The sequence below is a fragment of the Huiozyma naganishii genome, chromosome 1, assembly GCF_000348985.1.
Source record: "Huiozyma naganishii CBS 8797 chromosome 1, complete genome".
Classification (NCBI taxonomy): Eukaryota; Fungi; Ascomycota; class Saccharomycetes; order Saccharomycetales; family Saccharomycetaceae; genus Huiozyma; species Huiozyma naganishii.
The window spans coordinates 1240752-1258151 of NC_035922.1; the positions used below are offsets into that span (position 1 = coordinate 1240752).

At 45.9% G+C, this 17400-nt stretch overlaps 10 protein-coding genes and 1 non-coding gene across 11 annotated transcripts; 6 read left to right on the plus strand and 5 right to left on the minus strand.

Moving 5' to 3' along the window:
• Positions 1 to 348: 348 nt before the first annotated feature.
• SPN1 (transcription factor SPN1) lies at positions 349 to 1746 on the plus strand (the record flags this gene model as incomplete). The annotated part of the gene is made up of 1 exon (XM_022611251.1): positions 349 to 1746. The coding sequence occupies one exon, from the start codon at positions 349 to 351 to the stop codon at positions 1744 to 1746; it is 1398 nt and encodes a 465-aa protein (XP_022462678.1).
• Positions 1747 to 1954: 208 nt separating this feature from the next.
• On the minus strand, positions 1955 to 2661 carry RPS23B (40S ribosomal protein uS12; the record flags this gene model as incomplete). Its single annotated transcript, XM_022611252.1, has 2 exons — positions 1955 to 2327; positions 2597 to 2661. 2 exons carry the CDS (start codon positions 2659 to 2661, stop codon positions 1955 to 1957), a joined length of 438 nt encoding a protein of 145 aa, XP_022462679.1.
• A 520-nt stretch (positions 2662 to 3181) lies between these two features.
• NAT3 (peptide alpha-N-acetyltransferase complex B subunit NAT3) lies at positions 3182 to 3772 on the plus strand (the record flags this gene model as incomplete). The annotated part of the gene is made up of 1 exon (XM_022611253.1): positions 3182 to 3772. The coding sequence occupies one exon, from the start codon at positions 3182 to 3184 to the stop codon at positions 3770 to 3772; it is 591 nt and encodes a 196-aa protein (XP_022462680.1).
• Positions 3773 to 3927: 155 nt separating this feature from the next.
• Positions 3928 to 4902, plus strand: ANT1 (Ant1p; the record flags this gene model as incomplete). Its single annotated transcript, XM_022611254.1, has 1 exon — positions 3928 to 4902. One exon carries the CDS (start codon positions 3928 to 3930, stop codon positions 4900 to 4902), a length of 975 nt encoding a protein of 324 aa, XP_022462681.1.
• Positions 4903 to 5117: 215 nt separating this feature from the next.
• Positions 5118 to 6179, minus strand: KNAG0A07840 (aldo/keto reductase family protein; the record flags this gene model as incomplete). The annotated part of the gene is made up of 1 exon (XM_022611255.1): positions 5118 to 6179. The coding sequence occupies one exon, from the start codon at positions 6177 to 6179 to the stop codon at positions 5118 to 5120; it is 1062 nt and encodes a 353-aa protein (XP_022462682.1).
• A 3300-nt stretch (positions 6180 to 9479) lies between these two features.
• On the plus strand, positions 9480 to 9553 carry KNAG0Atrna5N. The gene has a single exon. It is a non-coding gene; the product is annotated as a tRNA-Asn (tRNA).
• A 221-nt stretch (positions 9554 to 9774) lies between these two features.
• MEP3 (ammonium permease MEP3) lies at positions 9775 to 11226 on the minus strand (the record flags this gene model as incomplete). The annotated part of the gene is made up of 1 exon (XM_022611256.1): positions 9775 to 11226. The coding sequence occupies one exon, from the start codon at positions 11224 to 11226 to the stop codon at positions 9775 to 9777; it is 1452 nt and encodes a 483-aa protein (XP_022462683.1).
• LOA1 (lysophosphatidic acid acyltransferase LOA1) lies at positions 11195 to 12571 on the minus strand (the record flags this gene model as incomplete). Its single annotated transcript, XM_022611257.1, has 1 exon — positions 11195 to 12571. The coding sequence occupies one exon, from the start codon at positions 12569 to 12571 to the stop codon at positions 11195 to 11197; it is 1377 nt and encodes a 458-aa protein (XP_022462684.1).
• Positions 12572 to 12744: 173 nt separating this feature from the next.
• Positions 12745 to 13791, plus strand: TAZ1 (lysophosphatidylcholine acyltransferase; the record flags this gene model as incomplete). Its single annotated transcript, XM_022611258.1, has 1 exon — positions 12745 to 13791. The coding sequence occupies one exon, from the start codon at positions 12745 to 12747 to the stop codon at positions 13789 to 13791; it is 1047 nt and encodes a 348-aa protein (XP_022462685.1).
• A 155-nt stretch (positions 13792 to 13946) lies between these two features.
• KAR3 (Kar3p) lies at positions 13947 to 16241 on the minus strand (the record flags this gene model as incomplete). Its single annotated transcript, XM_022611259.1, has 1 exon — positions 13947 to 16241. The coding sequence occupies one exon, from the start codon at positions 16239 to 16241 to the stop codon at positions 13947 to 13949; it is 2295 nt and encodes a 764-aa protein (XP_022462686.1).
• Positions 16242 to 16448: 207 nt separating this feature from the next.
• On the plus strand, positions 16449 to 17189 carry RRP15 (rRNA-processing protein RRP15; the record flags this gene model as incomplete). The annotated part of the gene is made up of 1 exon (XM_022611261.1): positions 16449 to 17189. One exon carries the CDS (start codon positions 16449 to 16451, stop codon positions 17187 to 17189), a length of 741 nt encoding a protein of 246 aa, XP_022462687.1.
• Between the last annotated feature and the right edge of the window lie 211 nt (positions 17190 to 17400).

Here is a 17400-nt window from a genome sequence, read left to right on the forward strand (position 1 = left end):
TAGGACGAGGACCCAAACGACACTGTCACCGGCGATCGCAGCAGTCTTCAAAGTGGTCATCGTCTGTTGTCTCGTGTAGTCTCTTCTCCTCCTCGGACGTTCTGACTCTGGGAACCAAACATTGTCTAATTGGTGTTCTGTGAGGTAAATTTGGACAGAAGCACTGGGGGTTCTTGTCAACGGTCCTTGGATCCTTTTTACTTCAACAGTCTCGGGAACTGTAGTTGAAGACGTTTTCTGATACTTTGCAAATGCAAAAATTACATACAAATTTGAGGATGTCTACTTGGAGGGCAGTGATATAAACGAAGAGTGGTAGCTTCAGAAGGTCAACGACTGTGTAGAGCCATGAGTGAGGGTGCTAATGGGGATGCTGTTCCCGAATCACGGGAGGAATACAGTGTAAACACTGCCGCAGCTGCGGTAGCGGCCATAAACGGGGCGATCGACGGTTTGGAGAAGACTGATGGGATAGACCCGGCGACTGCTGAAACTGCTCACGGGGATGAAGAAGCACCTGCTGTCGATAGCGTTGCGAGGTCAGAGACACCTGTGGTGGAAAATGCAGACACGACGGAGGAACGACCTGTCGTAAACACAGACGCTGCAGAATCACCTGTCGTAGAGGACACAGCGACTACTGAGGAGACTGCTAGTCGTGAGGGGACCACACCTTCCGTTACCCCTGGTGAGACTACAACTGCCACACAACCAGGAGAAAGAAGCAGGAAACATATTGCCAATGGTTACGGTTCTGATTCTGATTCTGATTCTGGTGAAGATGATGGTGCAGCGTCGGGCCGTTCAGGAGGTACGCGGGTCACGGGCTCCCAGAACGCATACGACAGTGATGATAATAATGTTGGAGGGCAACAACTAACGAAACGTCAACAACTGGAAGAAAAACTGGACGCTCTGCTTAAGAAACCGAAGGTCAGGCGGACACGCCGTGACGAGGATGATCTAGAGCAATTCTTGGATGAAAAGATCTTGAGGTTGAAGGATGAAATGAATGTTGCTGCTCAGATGGATATTGACACTTTGAACAAGAGGATTGAAACCGGGGACAGTAGCCAAGTGGCCATCCAAAAGGTGAAGTTGCTCCCCAAAGTGGAAAGCATACTGTCGAAGGCGAATCTTGCCGACACTATACTCGACAACAATCTTCTACAAAGTGTCCGGATCTGGCTGGAACCTTTACCGGATGGTTCTCTTCCTTCCTTTGAGATTCAGAAATCTCTGTTTGCCGCTATTAAGGATCTACCGGTCAAGACGGAGCACCTAAAGGAGAGTGGGTTGGGTAGAGTCATGATTTTCTATACCAAGTCTAAACGTGTTGAGCCACAGCTTGCCCGGATCGCGGAACGGTTGATTGCTGAATGGACCAGGCCTATTATCGGCGCCTCGGATAACTATAGAGATAAACGGATCACGCAGTTGGAGTTTGATTCCGAGAAACTGAGAAAAAAGAGCGCTTTGAACTCTGCCAAGAGGAGAAAGAAACAGAGAACTGTTGAGGATGGTTCCGCGGATAGTGGGTCCACTTCACAATCGCTGTACGAACAAGCTGCCGCGAGGAGAAACAGAGCCGCTGCTCCTGCTCAAACGACAACCGACTACAAATACGCGCCGATGAGCAACGTGATGGCTGTTGGCAATAACGCCAGATCCACTGGTGTCGGTGCCTCCCTGAATAACAGTGATTTGTACAAGAGGCTGAACTCGAGATTAAACAAGAAGAAGTGACCGCGCAGGTAGGTACCTGTCATTTTAACGATGTGTTTAAGTTATGTAATCACTTTATTTGTATTTGCAGTGATAAGTCCGCGCGTGGAGTGCGATGCGGTTCTTCAGAGAGTGTGTAAGTTATTGGATATTTCTATGTTTAGACAAAAATAGGATGAGAGATGTACAATATACAAATGAATACAAAACATTCGAATTTTTGAATTGCTTATGATCTTGGCTTCTCCTTCTTTTCCTTCCACAAGGCTAGCAAAGAGACACCGGAGACTTTGACGACCTTAAATCTGACACCTGGGATATCACCCTTAGCCTTACCCTTTCTACCGAAACCGGCTAGCAAAACTTCGTCGTTCTCGTCGACGTAGTTCAAACAACCATCGTTTGGAACGAAAGCAGTAACCTTCTTACCGTTCTTGATCAATTGGACTCTGACACACTTTCTAATAGCAGAGTTAGGTTGCTTGGATTCAATACCCAATTTTTCCAAAACAATACCTTTGGCGTGAGAAGAACCACCGAATGGAGAAGACTTGAAAGCAGTTCCCAAAAGTCTCTTCTTGTACTTGTTTTCGGCCCAACGGCTGTTTTCAAATTTTTGCTACAAAGTATCATTAGATACCATTTGCCAAAAAGAACTGTTAGTAAAGAGGCGTCGTTCAAAGATCGAGGAAGGCATGAGAGAAAGAGGGGTGGGTGAGGAGCAATCAAATATAGCTTGTGTCAGGGTACATTCTTCTGGTCACTGCAACAAGCTGATCCACTCCGCACACACCATAATTACTCCCTGCTCCTCAACATAACGTAACATGGACCTTCCTATGCGCAATTTTCTATAATCGGTTAAACATACTTGTTTCTTCTGTGGACACGTAGCTTTCTAGCAGAGTTCAAACCTCTTGGCTTACCGCTACCCATTTTTTATTGATTATTTAGTCTTCTTGGTTGACTCCAAATGTGGTTAATTCATAGAGGGCCTGTAATCAAGTTACTTACCTATCTGTGCATATAGCACATCGCAATTGAGACCTGGAGAGGGAGAGAGCGTAGAGCACAGGGTGGGAGGGGGGAAGGACTCCAGGCAGGACACCTTGAGTCTGGCAGACTGCACTCTCTCTGGGAAAACGTCCGTAGGCGGGTTCCGCGAAGCAGTGGGAGGGGAGGAGAGCCGAGAAGCCTCTGCCTGGGAAAAACAGCAGCCAAAGAGAACAAGAAAAATAATACGTATTTCTGTATTGGGAAAAAACGCATAAACTAAAACAAAACATTTGTCCAAAAAAGATGTTCCGGGTGTCTGGATGCTAAAAGTCTTGTGCAGTCACAAATGGAATTTTTTGTATCTTTTTGACAGTTTTGCACCAGAAGTTGTTGCACTCAGTGAGAAGAACTGCCAATTGAAAGAGAGTTTAGAAACAAGGATCCACGCGTGAGTGCAGCGATGACGACCATTGAACCGTTTGAGGCGACGGATCTTTTGTATTTGAACAATGTGAATCTGGATGCGCTGACGGAGAACTTCCCGCTGGAGTTTTATTTTGAGTACTTGATTTTGTGGCCGGACCTGTTCTTCAAGAGTGTCGAGTCGACTGTAGACTGCAAGATCAGCCGCGACAATATATCCGGGTACATGATGGCGAAGACCGAGGGGAAGCAGCAAGAGTGGCACAGCCACATCACGGCGGTCACAGTGGCTCCTGAATTCCGCAGGATCTCGCTCGCATCACGGCTGTGCAACACTCTGGAGTCCATCACAGACTCGAGTCCGCGGAACGTCAACTTCATCGACCTGTTTGTCAAATGTAACAACGCGCTCGCGGTAAGACTGTACGAGAAACTAGGGTACAGCGTCTACAGGAGAGTCGTAGGGTACTACAACGGACCCGATGACCCGTACCCTGACAGCACCAAAACGATCAGCGATGAGAAGGACGCCTTCGACATGCGCAAAAGCATGGCCAGAGACAAGGGTAAAAGCACACGCAAGGATGGCAGATCGCAGAGGTGTCTACCACAGGACGTCAGGTTCTAACTGTACACCAATTGAGTCAACGGATCTCACTGGCGGATAGAGAGTCAAGTTTCAAGGTTTAAAAAAGAGAAAAATAATAAAACAAGAGAATATCAAAAGTGCTTCAAGTTCTTCAGTGACCAGGGTCCAAAGGAGTCCAACACTCGCATACAGGTATGGCTACGTTAGAATCAGCTATTGCTGGTGCGGTTTCCTCCGCTCTGGCTAATGCCGTGGTGTACCCTCTTGACCTCTCCAAAACGTTGATTCAGTCGCAGACCAGAAAGGAAACTGCTACAGAGTCACAGGGGAAGGGTCCTACAATTGCTCACCCAGAGAAGAAGTACCGTAACGTCATCGACTGCATGGTGGATATCTTGAAACAGAAGGGGCCCAGGGGACTGTACCAGGGGTTGACCGCGTCTACCGTAGGCACTTTTGTCATGAACTTCTGCTATTTCTTCTGGTACACCCTTTTCAGGCAACGATACATCAATATGAAACTGAGGCAGAATCTCGTGTCGCATCGGAAACTGGCCTTGTCCACACTTGAGGAATTGGCCATTGGTGTAGTGGCAGCGGCCATGTCCCAGGTGTTCACTAGCCCCATCGCAGTGATAGCTACGAGACAACAGACTAGCCATGACCCGGAGCAGGCAAAGATGATCAATGTAATCAAACAGGTTTACAAAGAGAGTAACGGTGATATAACGGCGTTCTGGAAGGGCCTAAAAGTTGGTCTGATGCTGACACTGAACCCATCGATCACGTACGCGTCGTACCAAAGACTCAAGAAAATACTGTTCCACAGAGGAGAGACTTCTGGAAGCGATACTTTGACTGTGTCGCAAAATTTTACGCTAGGTGTCATATCTAAAATGATTTCCACTTTGGCGACACAGCCGTTGATCGTCGCAAAGGCCTCGCTACAGAGAGCCGGGTCAAAATTTAAGACTTTCCAAGAGGTATTACTTCACTACTACAAGGATGAGGGACTGCATGGACTTTGGAAAGGTGTTATACCGCAACTGGTGAAGGGTGTGCTTGTTCAAGGGTTGCTGTTTGCGTTCAGGGGTGAGTTGATCAAACTTATCAATAAACTGCTATTTTACAGCTCTCTGATCTCAAAACGGAAGATCAAAGCCGCGTAAATGCAGAATGACTCTTTTTATTTGTTAATGACATACATATATAAAATAAATGACTAGTAGCATTTTTTTTTCGTTAACATGTGGGCTGTGTTAAGTAACCTTATGTATTTTTTCCCTTAATACATACATACTTACCTAGCGATTTAAGTCTTGTTGTGTTTTCGGTTTCCAATACGGAGCAGACAAACGTTATAAACCAGAGAAATCCATTTCCATTAAGCTTGCTCGTATCTGTCTCCCGAGGTGACAAATTCCTTCAAGTACTTGTTAATCATTTCGAATTCCGCTTCTGAAATTTGGACTTTAGCCTCATCGAAATTCTCTTCAACTCTGGAGACGCCAGAACCAGATGGGATTGGGATGAACCGGGTTCCAGGGAACTCTGGGTTATGGTTCCATTTCTTGATCCAGCCCAAAGCTACTTGTGGAAGCGAGATTCTTGACTCCTGAGGACGTTTGTTGATAATCTCATCCCGTAAGAACTCGGTCAGCTTCAAGTTCTGTTGTAACCATTCCCCATTGAATCTCTTCATCGTCTTTCTGATGTCTCCCACAGGGATGTCATCATTGGATTTGATCTCCCCGGAAAGCAGACCTCTCCCCAATGGAGAGTAGCAGATGATGATCAGTTCCAAGTCGCTACAGGCCTTGGCAACGCCGTCCTTTAGGATGTGCGTAGAGAACAAAGATAGTTCCACCTCCACACAAGTCAAATAAGGTCCAAAATCTTTGGCAATTGCTCTGATGTGTCCTTCGTTCACCTCGCTCAGCGAGATACCCCCAATTTTACCCTCGTCGACCATTTTAGCCAATGCTTCAAAGGACTCCTTCGGATAGACCTCGCCAGCAGGGACAATTCCATTGTCCAATCTAGCAACTTCAAAGATGTCAATGTAACCACCAATTGCCTCGACAGAGTTGGAGACACTGTCAAGAACGTCCTGGTACTTACCCTTTGAAAGGAACGTGTGAACATCTAGCGCACCTTTGCAACTGATAATAACGTGCTCTCTAAGAGTTGGGTTCTGCTTGAAGAAATCCCTCACGTATGTCAAGTTCATTCTGTCAGGCCCATAAAACTCACCGACGTTGAAGAAAGCCTTACACTTACTGGCAGTGGCGTACTCGACAACTTTCTTCATCGCTGCGAAAGCCTTTTCCTGTGGGGCTGGTGTTGGTCTCCATGTCAAAGACATCAACCCGTAACCAGTGCTCACTTTGCTAAGCTCTGCTTTGATACTTTGAACGGAAGGAATAATTTTGGAAGTGGCTGCCATTTTGTAGTGTCTATGTGGTTTTCTTAGCAATATATAGTTGTTTGTGCTAGGTACAGTATTAAATAATACAATCTAAGCTACAGAATTTGAAAAAATCAAAATAAAATAGAAGATACTACAACGAACAGATCATTAAACTTCGAAATGAAACGAGCAACCATCCCATTTTATATCTCTTGGCTTCAGTATTTTCCTTAACGATCTTGCTTCGTAACCTCCAGGAGGCTTCGCTACGTCTGTGACAACCCGAGTGTCGATCCTTTCGAGAAATAAGGTTTGTTAGTGCATCCCTAAACTTTTCGGTAATTCCACCCGGACACCGCAGCCAAACGGCTCTTCCGCGGCGTGTTTTTCCGTCGGTCTCGAGGACTTTTCCCATATCCGCGTTACACCCGCTCGAATATTCCGGTCCGGAAGAACCAAGCGACAATAAATATGTTGATCCCCACGGGAATAACAGTCGGTGAAGTGACAAGAATGTGGGCCATGGAATAAGGGGGTTCTCCGCTTACTAAAGTTGTGAAGTTGGGTGTGGAGCAGTTAATTTGTCCTTGAGTGGGTGTATTACGCCAACGGAAATAAAGCGTGTGTATCCACCAGTATACAAAATACATCACTACAAAATTCACGTAATACTGACATGTCGGCTGAGATTTCTAATCTGAGATTTCTAATCTTGTCGCTATTCCCGATTGTCTGGATCACGAAGAAACGGTCAAGGTACCTGATTCCGCATTTTTTCCAAATACGCTCAAACAAGTATGGATTTGTAATATGCACTATTGTACGCACTGCCGCATAAGCATGGAAAATATAGGCTGTTGTACATATTTAACCACAGCAGACCTTGGTTAACACAGAAATTGTGTATGTTGAACATCAAGTTAATTCCAAAGTTTGCAACCTTTATAGAATCATCCGCCTCATTCTCTTAATATCGCAGCTAATTTATCACTCTACGCTCTTAATCTCCAACTTTAAAAGCTGTCAATTCGGTAAACTGCTTTCACCGGCAAATCTTGAACATCGGTTTGAATTTTACCACATGAAACCAAAATTTGGTGGTAACATTGTCGACTTCGTGGGAGAAGTGGTTTATACCAGCCTAAACATTGTTGAACGAACGTTAGATCCAGAACATAGAGGACTTAATGTTGTACGTTGCAGATGAAATTCCATTGGACGCTAGATTTGCGAAAATGGGACGCAAAACAAATATCCCATCTAGAGAATATTTTATAATTGGAAAGGACCGTACTACAAAGAAGGAAGTACTAGTACAACAGTACTTTTGTATTAAATGCCCATGCAACAAATGCTACCGTGCAAGGACAAGCAAAACTTTGAAACCAGGCTAGTGTTTTAAACGTCCATGTCCTCAATGTAAGAGCAAAAGAGGACGCTATTAATAACGATAAGGAGTCTTGTTTAAAGAACAATTGACCACACGTACTAAGCGATGACAAGGACGAACAAAAGATTTATTGGATATCGGAAACTATATATATAACCGTCAATCGTTACCGATAATGGTTCACGAACTTGTTAACAAAATAATCAAGGACATGTTACAAAGTCTGAATGTCAAATACAATCAATCATTAGTGTATAACTCAAGAAGTTTGTTTCTTCCTTTATATAGAGAGGACAGACAATTGATCATGCTGGATATAGAAAATGAATATGATAAGGGGGATAAGATATCATCATAGGCATAAACAGGACACACACTTGATAAAAGACACAAATGTTAACGAGACAAATAACGATGCCACAAGTGTGGAAGTATCCACCACAGTGAGAAAGTGAAAAATCACACCATTGACTCTGAGCAAATTCTCGCGTATATAAAGCCTAACTACATCGAATGAATTGATCCTTCTATCTGTGACAATATAGAAGAGATCATCGAACCATATACTTATACATTAAGTATATACCAGAAGTCATACCTGAACTAAAACATCTCTTTACTCTACTACAATGAATAGCCACGGCGAATAAGACCCTATTCAACAGATCACTGTTGAACTCATATATATAGCTTAGAGTTTACTCAAAACATTAATTATCATCAGCGCTATCTTACAAAATATGTGATGTAGTAACACCTACATCATGACATAAATAATAATTAGATCATTACCGTGCTCGGCGCTAACGTTACGTAGACATTGAGCGAGCGAGTGGACGACGTTCCACTCGCACGTATATAAACCGGTATGTACGTATGTACTCGATTGTATGTTGGTGTTCTCTAATAAAGAGACCAAATATTAATTATGATCGAAGCTCTCAAAGCATCTTATCAGTATGCGATTATTCCCTAGCGTACCTTCTAATTTAGACATTGTCTTTGATGTTTCCTATCTTATTAGAGTTCTTGCCCATACAGATGTGGGGAAAAATATATATAAAGACGTATATAATTTGGGAATATCTGTGATAAGATTCTCGAGAGAAACGAGCTATGTCGTGAGTATTTATACAATTTATTCCTCAAAGAATCAATTGTCTATTTCACGACGCCTAATATTTTTTACCTCGCGTAATGTCGGCAAAGATCAAAATATTTCGTCTTCTATTGTAATTGATATTTTGTTTGTCCGCTTCTTATGCACAGACAAACAGACGTACGGTTAGACGTCGGTGGGTGTTAAACGTCAATTGCAGCATTTAACCCACTAACAACCTGATTGTAGATTAGGTATTTATGATTGTAGTTTCTAATCACAAATCCAACAAATTATCGAGTGACTAGTTCCATCAGTGGGTTATGTATATACGATTGTACTTTGTCACAAAATTGTAAGATATGCTATTCTTACCTATGAATTGTTTATATAATAAGTGTTGTTCTTCTTATTTCTAATCCAGAATATAACTTCTTTCCAACTCCATTTCAAATCTGGCAAGGCCTTGCCCTTTTTATACTTTTTATTTCTGAATGGCTCCTAGAATTCTCCAGAAGGTTCTTTCTCTTTCCTGATCTCCTTGCTTTCACTTTTGCGTTACTACTGTGTCCTTAACCTTTTGGTCTCTATCATTTTGGAGACTAATATCTTATTGAGGTGCAGTCACCTTTCGACGTGCTAATCTTTATCTCGAGGCGCACGGCCACGGTAAACTGATTAAGGTAAGGTTACCTTCTTCTAGTCTGCTCTCCGTCGAGCTCTCTAGTTAATGTCCACAATGCTTTGTGATCATGGGATGTCTTGCGTCCAGGACATTGGACCGCATTTCCGGGTTACGTGTGTCGTATTATAAGTCTCATATATAACACAAAAATAAAAGTTTTGAGACTTCGTGGCCAAGCTGGTTAAGGCGTGCGACTGTTAATCGCAAGATCGTGAGTTCAATCCTCACCGAGGTCGAATTTTTTTGTCCTCTTGTTACCGGGACCATATTTTTTTGGCTTGAAGATACTCCCCCAAGCCCATAAACTCGCTAACACGAGCACTAAAATAAAGTTGAGAATAGTATTACTTGCGATATCTATCATGTTGTAACGTAAAAAGGTTTTTGGACGAAAATGTCATTAAATAGGAGTTGATGAAGGGTGAGTGGACTAGTAAAGCTCGAGAAACGGTCTTGTTTATGCTTGTGCCTTGTTTGGATTGGAAAAAGTACCGTTCTTCTCCAAAACGTCATGAATATTATTTGCTGCTGAGTTCGTGGATCCAGTGGTTGTTGATTCGCGGTCCTCGTCGCCGTGGCTGTGCGTTTCCCCAGAATGCCTGTTGTCTGTATCGACCCCCCACTCGTAGTAATCCCTTCTTACTTCGACGTAGTCGTATGCAAATTCGCCGATCTGGTCCTCGTCGAGCCCCCTTGCCTCGGCCTCCTCATCGACGCGAAGTTGCATGTAGGGGAGTCTTTCGAGGACGATGCAGATTATTGAGGTCACTACGGCGGTGTATGCTGTGACGACCGCTATATATGCGATCTGTTTGTACATCTGTTTCCAATTCTTCGTGACCCACCCGCCGTCGTGTTCCGTGGACCCGTCCATTCCGATGACCCAGTCTGCGGCGAACATCGCGTTGAAGAGCAGTCCCACGATCCCTGCGATCCCGTGCTCCGCCAGCAGATCCATCGAGTCGTCCACTTTCAAGTAGTACTTGATCTTTGTCGCGAAATTACAAACGACACCAGCGACGATCCCCTGTATCAGGGACCCGTAGAGTGTGATGCACCCGGAGGACGGCGTTGCCGCCACAAGACCACAGATGATCCCTGAACATAGCCCGACGGTGGACCATTTGCGTTCGGACCTGAAGTCGAGAATACACCAAGTCATCCCCCCTGTGACTGCGCTGATATTTGTGTTGAAGAAAGCGTAAGCGGACCGCAGATTGGGGGAAAGAGAGGATCCAGCGTTGAACAGCAACCACCCAAACCACAGAATCCCCGTGCCCAGAGTGACCATCGACACGTTATGTGGACGGAAGTTAATCAGTAGGTTTTCCCTCCTGCGCCCCAGAAAATAGGAGTAAACGAACCCGCCGACAGCACTAACGATCTCTAGGAACCCGCCTGCCCAGTCTAGCACCCCCCACTGGTTACACCACCCACCGGAGGACCAAATCCAGTAACAGATCGGACAGTACACGATCGTGGCAAATATGAAGATGAATATCATGTGCGGGAGCAATTTCCCACGTTCTGCAGTGGCCCCCGAGACAATACTCATTGTAACACACATAAACATCATTTGGAACCCTGCAAAGGCGACTTCAGGGTACTTATCGTCCTCACTGACCTTCCCGTAGACGTTCCTAAACCCAAACGAGGTCAAATCTCCTATAAACTTGTTATTTGGGGCTGTCTTCGAGAACGCCAGCGAGTAGCCCCAGAAGTACCACTGCAACATGGCCACGAGCGTGGCCATGAGGACCACCCATATGAGCGACAGCGCAGACTTCCTCCTCGCCAACCCGGAGTACAGAAACCCTAGCCCAGGGACCATGAAAAACACAAGAGCAGCAGCGACCACCATGAACCCGATGGTGGCCTCATCGTACGTCTCCGTCCAGACGTAAACCATACCCGACTGGAAATGCACAAAAGAGGCTACTGTATCTGGGAATCTCTCGACTGAGAATTAGAGGTGAGACGGCTCCAACGTATAAATATAAAAATTCAACGTATACACTGGTCGTCGAGAGAAGCCATCGCAAAATACCGTGGGAGCCCCTACTCCCACAGCGAGTGCAGCTGCATTCTGGGTCGCCCGCAGAGGGTGAGTCGACGGCGCAAATGTGCGCTCTGCGGAGACGGCGCCGCAGAGATCCCGCGGGGCGGGGGAGACCCAGAGCTCTTTTCTTTTTGCGGCCGGATCTGGCAGAAATCGCTATCGCGCGGGCAGGCACGCAGGCGGGCGCCCGATTGGGCAGGCGCCCGCAGCGATAACGATCTTGGCGGTGATTGGCCAGCGATAAGCCGGGCCCGCCCGGGAGATGCATCACCGGGCGGCGCTGTACGCGGCGCAGAAGCGAGTCTTCGCCGCGGCGCCCAGATCGTCTGCGACGAGCGTGAAGCGGTCGCCGCCGTTCAGAGCGACGCGCAGGGTGTCGCTCGGGACGGCCGTGGCGGCGGCGGAGCCCGCCTGGAAGTGCGCCTTCACGCGGAGGCGCCCAGCAGCAGCAGCCGGGTGCGAGCGCTCGGAGGGAGACCTGCAGCGGCGTCGTCGCAGCCCGCGGGAAGGAGACCCGCAGGGGCACCAGTGCTGCGGGCGAGCCTGGCTCCCCGCCGGGCTGGCCCGCCGGACTGAGCAGCTCGTGGAGGGAGCCCGCAAAGGGCAGCACGGTCTTCCCGTTCGAGCACGTGCCCTCCGGGAACGCGAACAGCGGGCCGCGCTGTTGCGGCTGCTGCTGCTGCTGCTGCTGGGCCACGTGACCGGGCCACGCTCGGCCGAACCGCCGCGCGTGGAGGGACCCCGCGCACGTGAGCCGGAAGAACTCCCATGCGGTGAGCACGCGCCAGGCGGAGGGGGCGCCCGGCTGTGTGTCAGGGACGAGGAACTGAGGGGTGCCTCCGCCGCTTAGCAGCGAACACACGAGGCTGTCCAGTGCACTGGTCCAATTGACCACGTAGATCTTGTCGTCCCCGGCACGCGGCCAGGGGAACCGGGACAGATCGCTCCGGCGAACTCCATCCGCACGCACGTCCAATTGCATCCCAAACAGGAACGAAGTGGTCCAGCGCAACACACGAGGGCGGATCATGGGGATCAATATCGCGGCGACAAGTAGGGGCAAGGTAAGCACGAGTTTAACAAGAAACACGGTCCATAGACCGATTTTCGTCACTGTACTTGCCCTGCGTGACGGGACGGGGAAAAAGGGTCCGATCCCGGTTCCTTTGTCTCTATAATTCGTATACTTTTCCATCGGGGGGGCAGAGAATTGCAACTAGATCCTTATAGCTGCACCACTTGTAGTTGCACAACTCTTAAAGTGTTGATGCCGGCTAACTTATAATTTTTCACTTTTTAAACTTTATACATCGGAAATCCCTTCATACACGACTGATCCTTCAAAGTTGACACACCCCACAAAGACCGATGACGCTACCAGATGTACAAAGAAGAGGGGAAAACGTCATAAATCAGTACCCTCGGGAAAACGCCCTTTGGCAGTTCCTGTCAAAATCTACTTGCATATTCGTCATTGCTGCTTCAAAACTCTTCATGAAATGCTTCTACAAAGTAGAACTAGAGAATTTCGAAACTTTGCACAAATCCATGGAGGAGGCTAAAAGAACAGGTAGGGGATTTGTCACCATTATGAACCATTCCTCGGTCGTTGACGACCCATTCGTATGGGCATGTCTCCCATTGAAAATGTACGCAAACTTACAAAATATCAGATGGTGCCTGGGGGCCAAAAATATTTGCTTCTCAAACTGTATATACGGGAACTTCTTTTCCTTGGGGCAAGTACTCCCCACGGAAAGGTTTGGGAAGGGACCCTTCCAGGATGCGATTGACGGATCCATAGCAATCCTTAACTCGCAATGGAAAAGACATTCTTCCTGGGTACACATCTTCCCAGAGGGGTACGTCCTTCAACTGCAACAACCATACAATAACTCAATGCGGTACTTTAGATGGGGGGTCTCCAGAATGATCCTGGAGACAGATCGGCCACCTGTAGTGCTGCCCATCTTCACCACAGGGTTTGAGAAAATGTTCACAGAGAGTAACGACGTCAACATCTTCAAAAACACTTGGAAAACTATGGGATCCACGGCGAAAATATCAGTAGGACAACCTGTTCCCGATGAAATCATAGTAAGGTACAGGGAACAATGGAAAACCCTCATGGACAAGCACTTGAAGGAGGGGGAAACTGACTTGAACGACGAATTGAAGTACGGGAAAGAAGCCACAGATTTAAGATCCCAACTCGCTGCAGAATTAAGGGAACAGGTTGCCCAAATAAGGGAAAAGAGGAAAGATCTGCAGCCAGAGGACCCAAGATTCAAATCAGTAGATTGGTGGACAAAGTATACCAAAACAGAGGGCGCCTCGGACCCAGATATTAAATTCATCGGTGTCAACTGGGCTGTTAAGAGGTTCCAACCCCATGTTAATAACGACGATCAATGACCACTCTCACATTTCTGTACATTCTTTTTTGCAGTACACACCCCGCTGCTCATACGAACTATTACCTTAATCCGTTGTAGATATATATACACCCGTATATATGTGCGAGTATCGCGCTACTTAAAAGTCAAATACAACCGTCGCATTCACTCACCTTATACCTCATGTTTTGCCATCCTGGTCGCGTTTACCTTTGATGCAAATCTCAAAGAGTTTATCGTCTCGTTAATATGCGAACTCGAAGGAGAAATGTTCACAAACATAAGCGTCTTCGAGTTCCCGACAAGCGAGTACTGCAAAAGGTACGTCAATTTGGAATTACGGAACGGAATATGCCGCTTCGTGTTTTTATCATTCAAAGCGTAGATCACATCACCAAGACAGCTCAGCGACCGATTGATATTCTGCGTTTCACGTAACCTTTCCCCAGTCACCTGTGAAGAATGCACCCTCTCCGAACCGGCCAGATCGACAAGGTTCAAAACACCGCAGGATTCCTCCTTCGTCTTGTGATTAACTCCATGCAACTCAATGATAAATATACTGTGAGATCGCGACGAATGCTCGTTCGAGAGAGTCGACGCAGTAGACCGCAGCTTTGTGGCCCTTTTCAAAACCTTGTCCACACTTTCCTTAGACTCCAAAACACACGTTGTAGCATTGGTAATGGTTGTCTTCCCCAAATCATGATCGTGTCTTACATCGCACTTACCAGCATTCACCCATGGAGTCCCATTTTCATTGCTTCTCAAAAGATCTACAATGTTCTCGTTGTAAATTTCGACGAATTGACAGCTAATTTTGTATTCCCACCCACGCTCCTTGAGGTTTTCAACCCAGTCGAAAATATGACTAATTGTCGCCGGAATGACACCGTCGTTAGGATGCAACATCGTGTACGTTTTACCAGACCCTGTTTGACCATAAGCAAAAATACAGACGTTGTAGCCGTCCAGTGAGCTCTGAACCAACTGTCCTACCTCTTTGAAAACCTCGTCGTTGCTTTCCCCTGTGTCGAAGATTTTATCAAATTTGAAGCTCACTGGAGCTCTACTAAAACTGCTCTGCTTCATCACTTCCATTGACTGAACACCGTAGTTGTTATCAAATGGATTTACCGTGATGTGTCCCGTGTCTGGATCTTCTATATGCTCCAATGTCGGACGTATACGACAGAACACTCGAATGTTACCCCTAAGTTCCTGCAGCTTGTTATGTAGAGACCTTCTCAAAGTCTCTTCTTTGATGAGTATTTCGTTCAGTTCCTTCAAATCGGACTCAGTCTTTGAAATCTCCTCCTTCAGAGATGCCTCGCGTTCCTCTGTCTCCCTTAATGTCGTCTTTTTCTGCGATATTTCCTCTTCTATCTTTCTATGCTCTTTCTGTTGTTGTTTGAGCTTAGCAATCAGCTCATCTCTTTGTTCCTTCAAGCTGTCAAATTTCGATTTAAGTTTTTCAGCCTTGGGTTGTAAGTTTTCTTCCAGTTCTTTACGGAGTTCGGTTATTTCCTGAATGCATTTTTCATTTATCTCTACATTTTCCTTCCACTTCACTTCAAATGATTTGAGCCAAGGTTCCTTCATATTTTCATATTTTTGTGTAACGTCCCTCAGCATGTCATCCAATGTGGAATCATTGTTGGCAATTTTTTCCCTCAACACATCGACCTCTTTAGCCAATTGGTCCTTCTCGTCCTCCATTTTTTTGATTTTAACCCTTTTCACAGCCTCCAACTTATCGCGGTACTCTATGGCAAGTTTATTTTTTTTTGTTTGATTCTCCACCTCCATCTGCTTCAAATGCAACTTAAACCCATCAAGCAAGAACTTTTTCCTGGCCTCTAGATCCTCTTTCAACTTGGAAAGCTCCGTTTGCCTCAGTCGCAATTGTTGTTCTTTGGTGTTCTTTGATCCACTCTCTCTTCCCACAGCGTATTTCTGTTCCTTCAATTGATCTTTCCTGACCTCCAGATTATCTCTCAGTTCGTCCAGTTCCATCTTTCTATTGTACAGTGTCGTCTGTAAATCGTTCAACTCTTTGACCTGTTGCTTGTAAAACGACGCCAAGTGTGAATGCGACTTCAGCGAAGTGATATTACTCCCACTAACACGGTTCAGGATCGATTGTATCCCCGTCGAAATCTTCCCGTCCAGCGAAAGTCTTGAGTTCATATCGTTCTCAACGTTATTATGCTTGTTTTTGGGAGATGGAGACGTTGTATATCTCCTCTTCATTGCTGCATGGCTTGTAGGGATACCGCTCGCTCCAATGCCCTGATCATCTTTCCGCGGTGTAGTTGGTACTTCTGTCATCCTAAAAGTCCACAGTATTACGTCTTGCAACTTTTCTTCCTCACTCCAAACAGTACACTTGATGTTCCAAAGTACAAGAACTGTATCCACTATATACACATGAACAAATATAGCTGCCAACCTCCCTTCAAACAACATGAAAGAGAACCGATCACGAAACGCATCAGTACTTGTATCAAATCGGTGTCAGATTTGTGTTTATTTATTTTTCACTACTTTCGGTTTATTTACCATTCACGTGACAAGCTGAAAATTTTATCGAGAAGAGTGCAAAGAAGCGATGCCCATCGTACTTTACCTCTCTGCACAAGGCTCGCAAAGAATAGGACGGTACACGGGGCAATCATGGCTACATCTAAGGGTTCGATTAAGGTGCAGGCTAACAAGAAACGGGCCAGGCCCGACGCATCGAGTGCGAAACCTGAGAAAAAGACGGTATCCAGTTCTGGAAATACCGCAGCTGCCTCATCGTCAGGGAGCGATAACGAAGCTGAAGAGGATGAGCTGGATTTAGAGGGTATTTCCTCTGGCTCTGAATTGGAGGAGGTAGAGAGTGAGGATAAGGACGAGGGTGCAGAGGAGGAGGAAGGTGATGACTTCCCCAGAAAGAAGAAATCTAAAAACAGTAAGCACGATGATGGGTCTGCTGACTTCTCGTCAGCTTTAAGTTCCATTTTGGGGTCTCATCTGAAGGCATACGATAGAAAAGACCCTATTATGGCAAGGAACAAGAGAGTCTTGAAGCAAACTGAAGCGGATAAACTAGAGGTTAAGGCTAAGAAGGCCATACTTGCCGAGAAGAGGAAATTGCTGAATAAAACAAGGAAAAAGGATATCTTGACCACGGATATTGACGCAGATGATTTGAGGTCAGTATTAGAAAAGGAATCCAAACTAAGGAAAATTGCACAAAAGGGTGTCGTTAAACTATTCAATGCCATCCTATCCACACAAATCAAGACCGACAAGGAAACAACGGACAGCTTAAGTGACATCAAAAACAAACAGGAAAGAGAAAGACTTATCACTGAAGTGTCCAAAGAAAAGTTTTTGGATTTGGTCAAGGCTGCAGGAAATGATGATTGATCGATTGTAAGGGGTCACTGCGCGCTCAACCTTACTTTTATTGTAAAATGCATATACTTATATATATATATTGTATGATAGTATCAAAAGAAACCCGACGGTTTCCGTTCTATATTAATTACAAAGGCTTTAGGATCTCAGGTTGTCAAGCATTCAAAGACGCTCCGTTTCCTATATACATGTCGGTGGAGACTACGATGATAGGGCATTG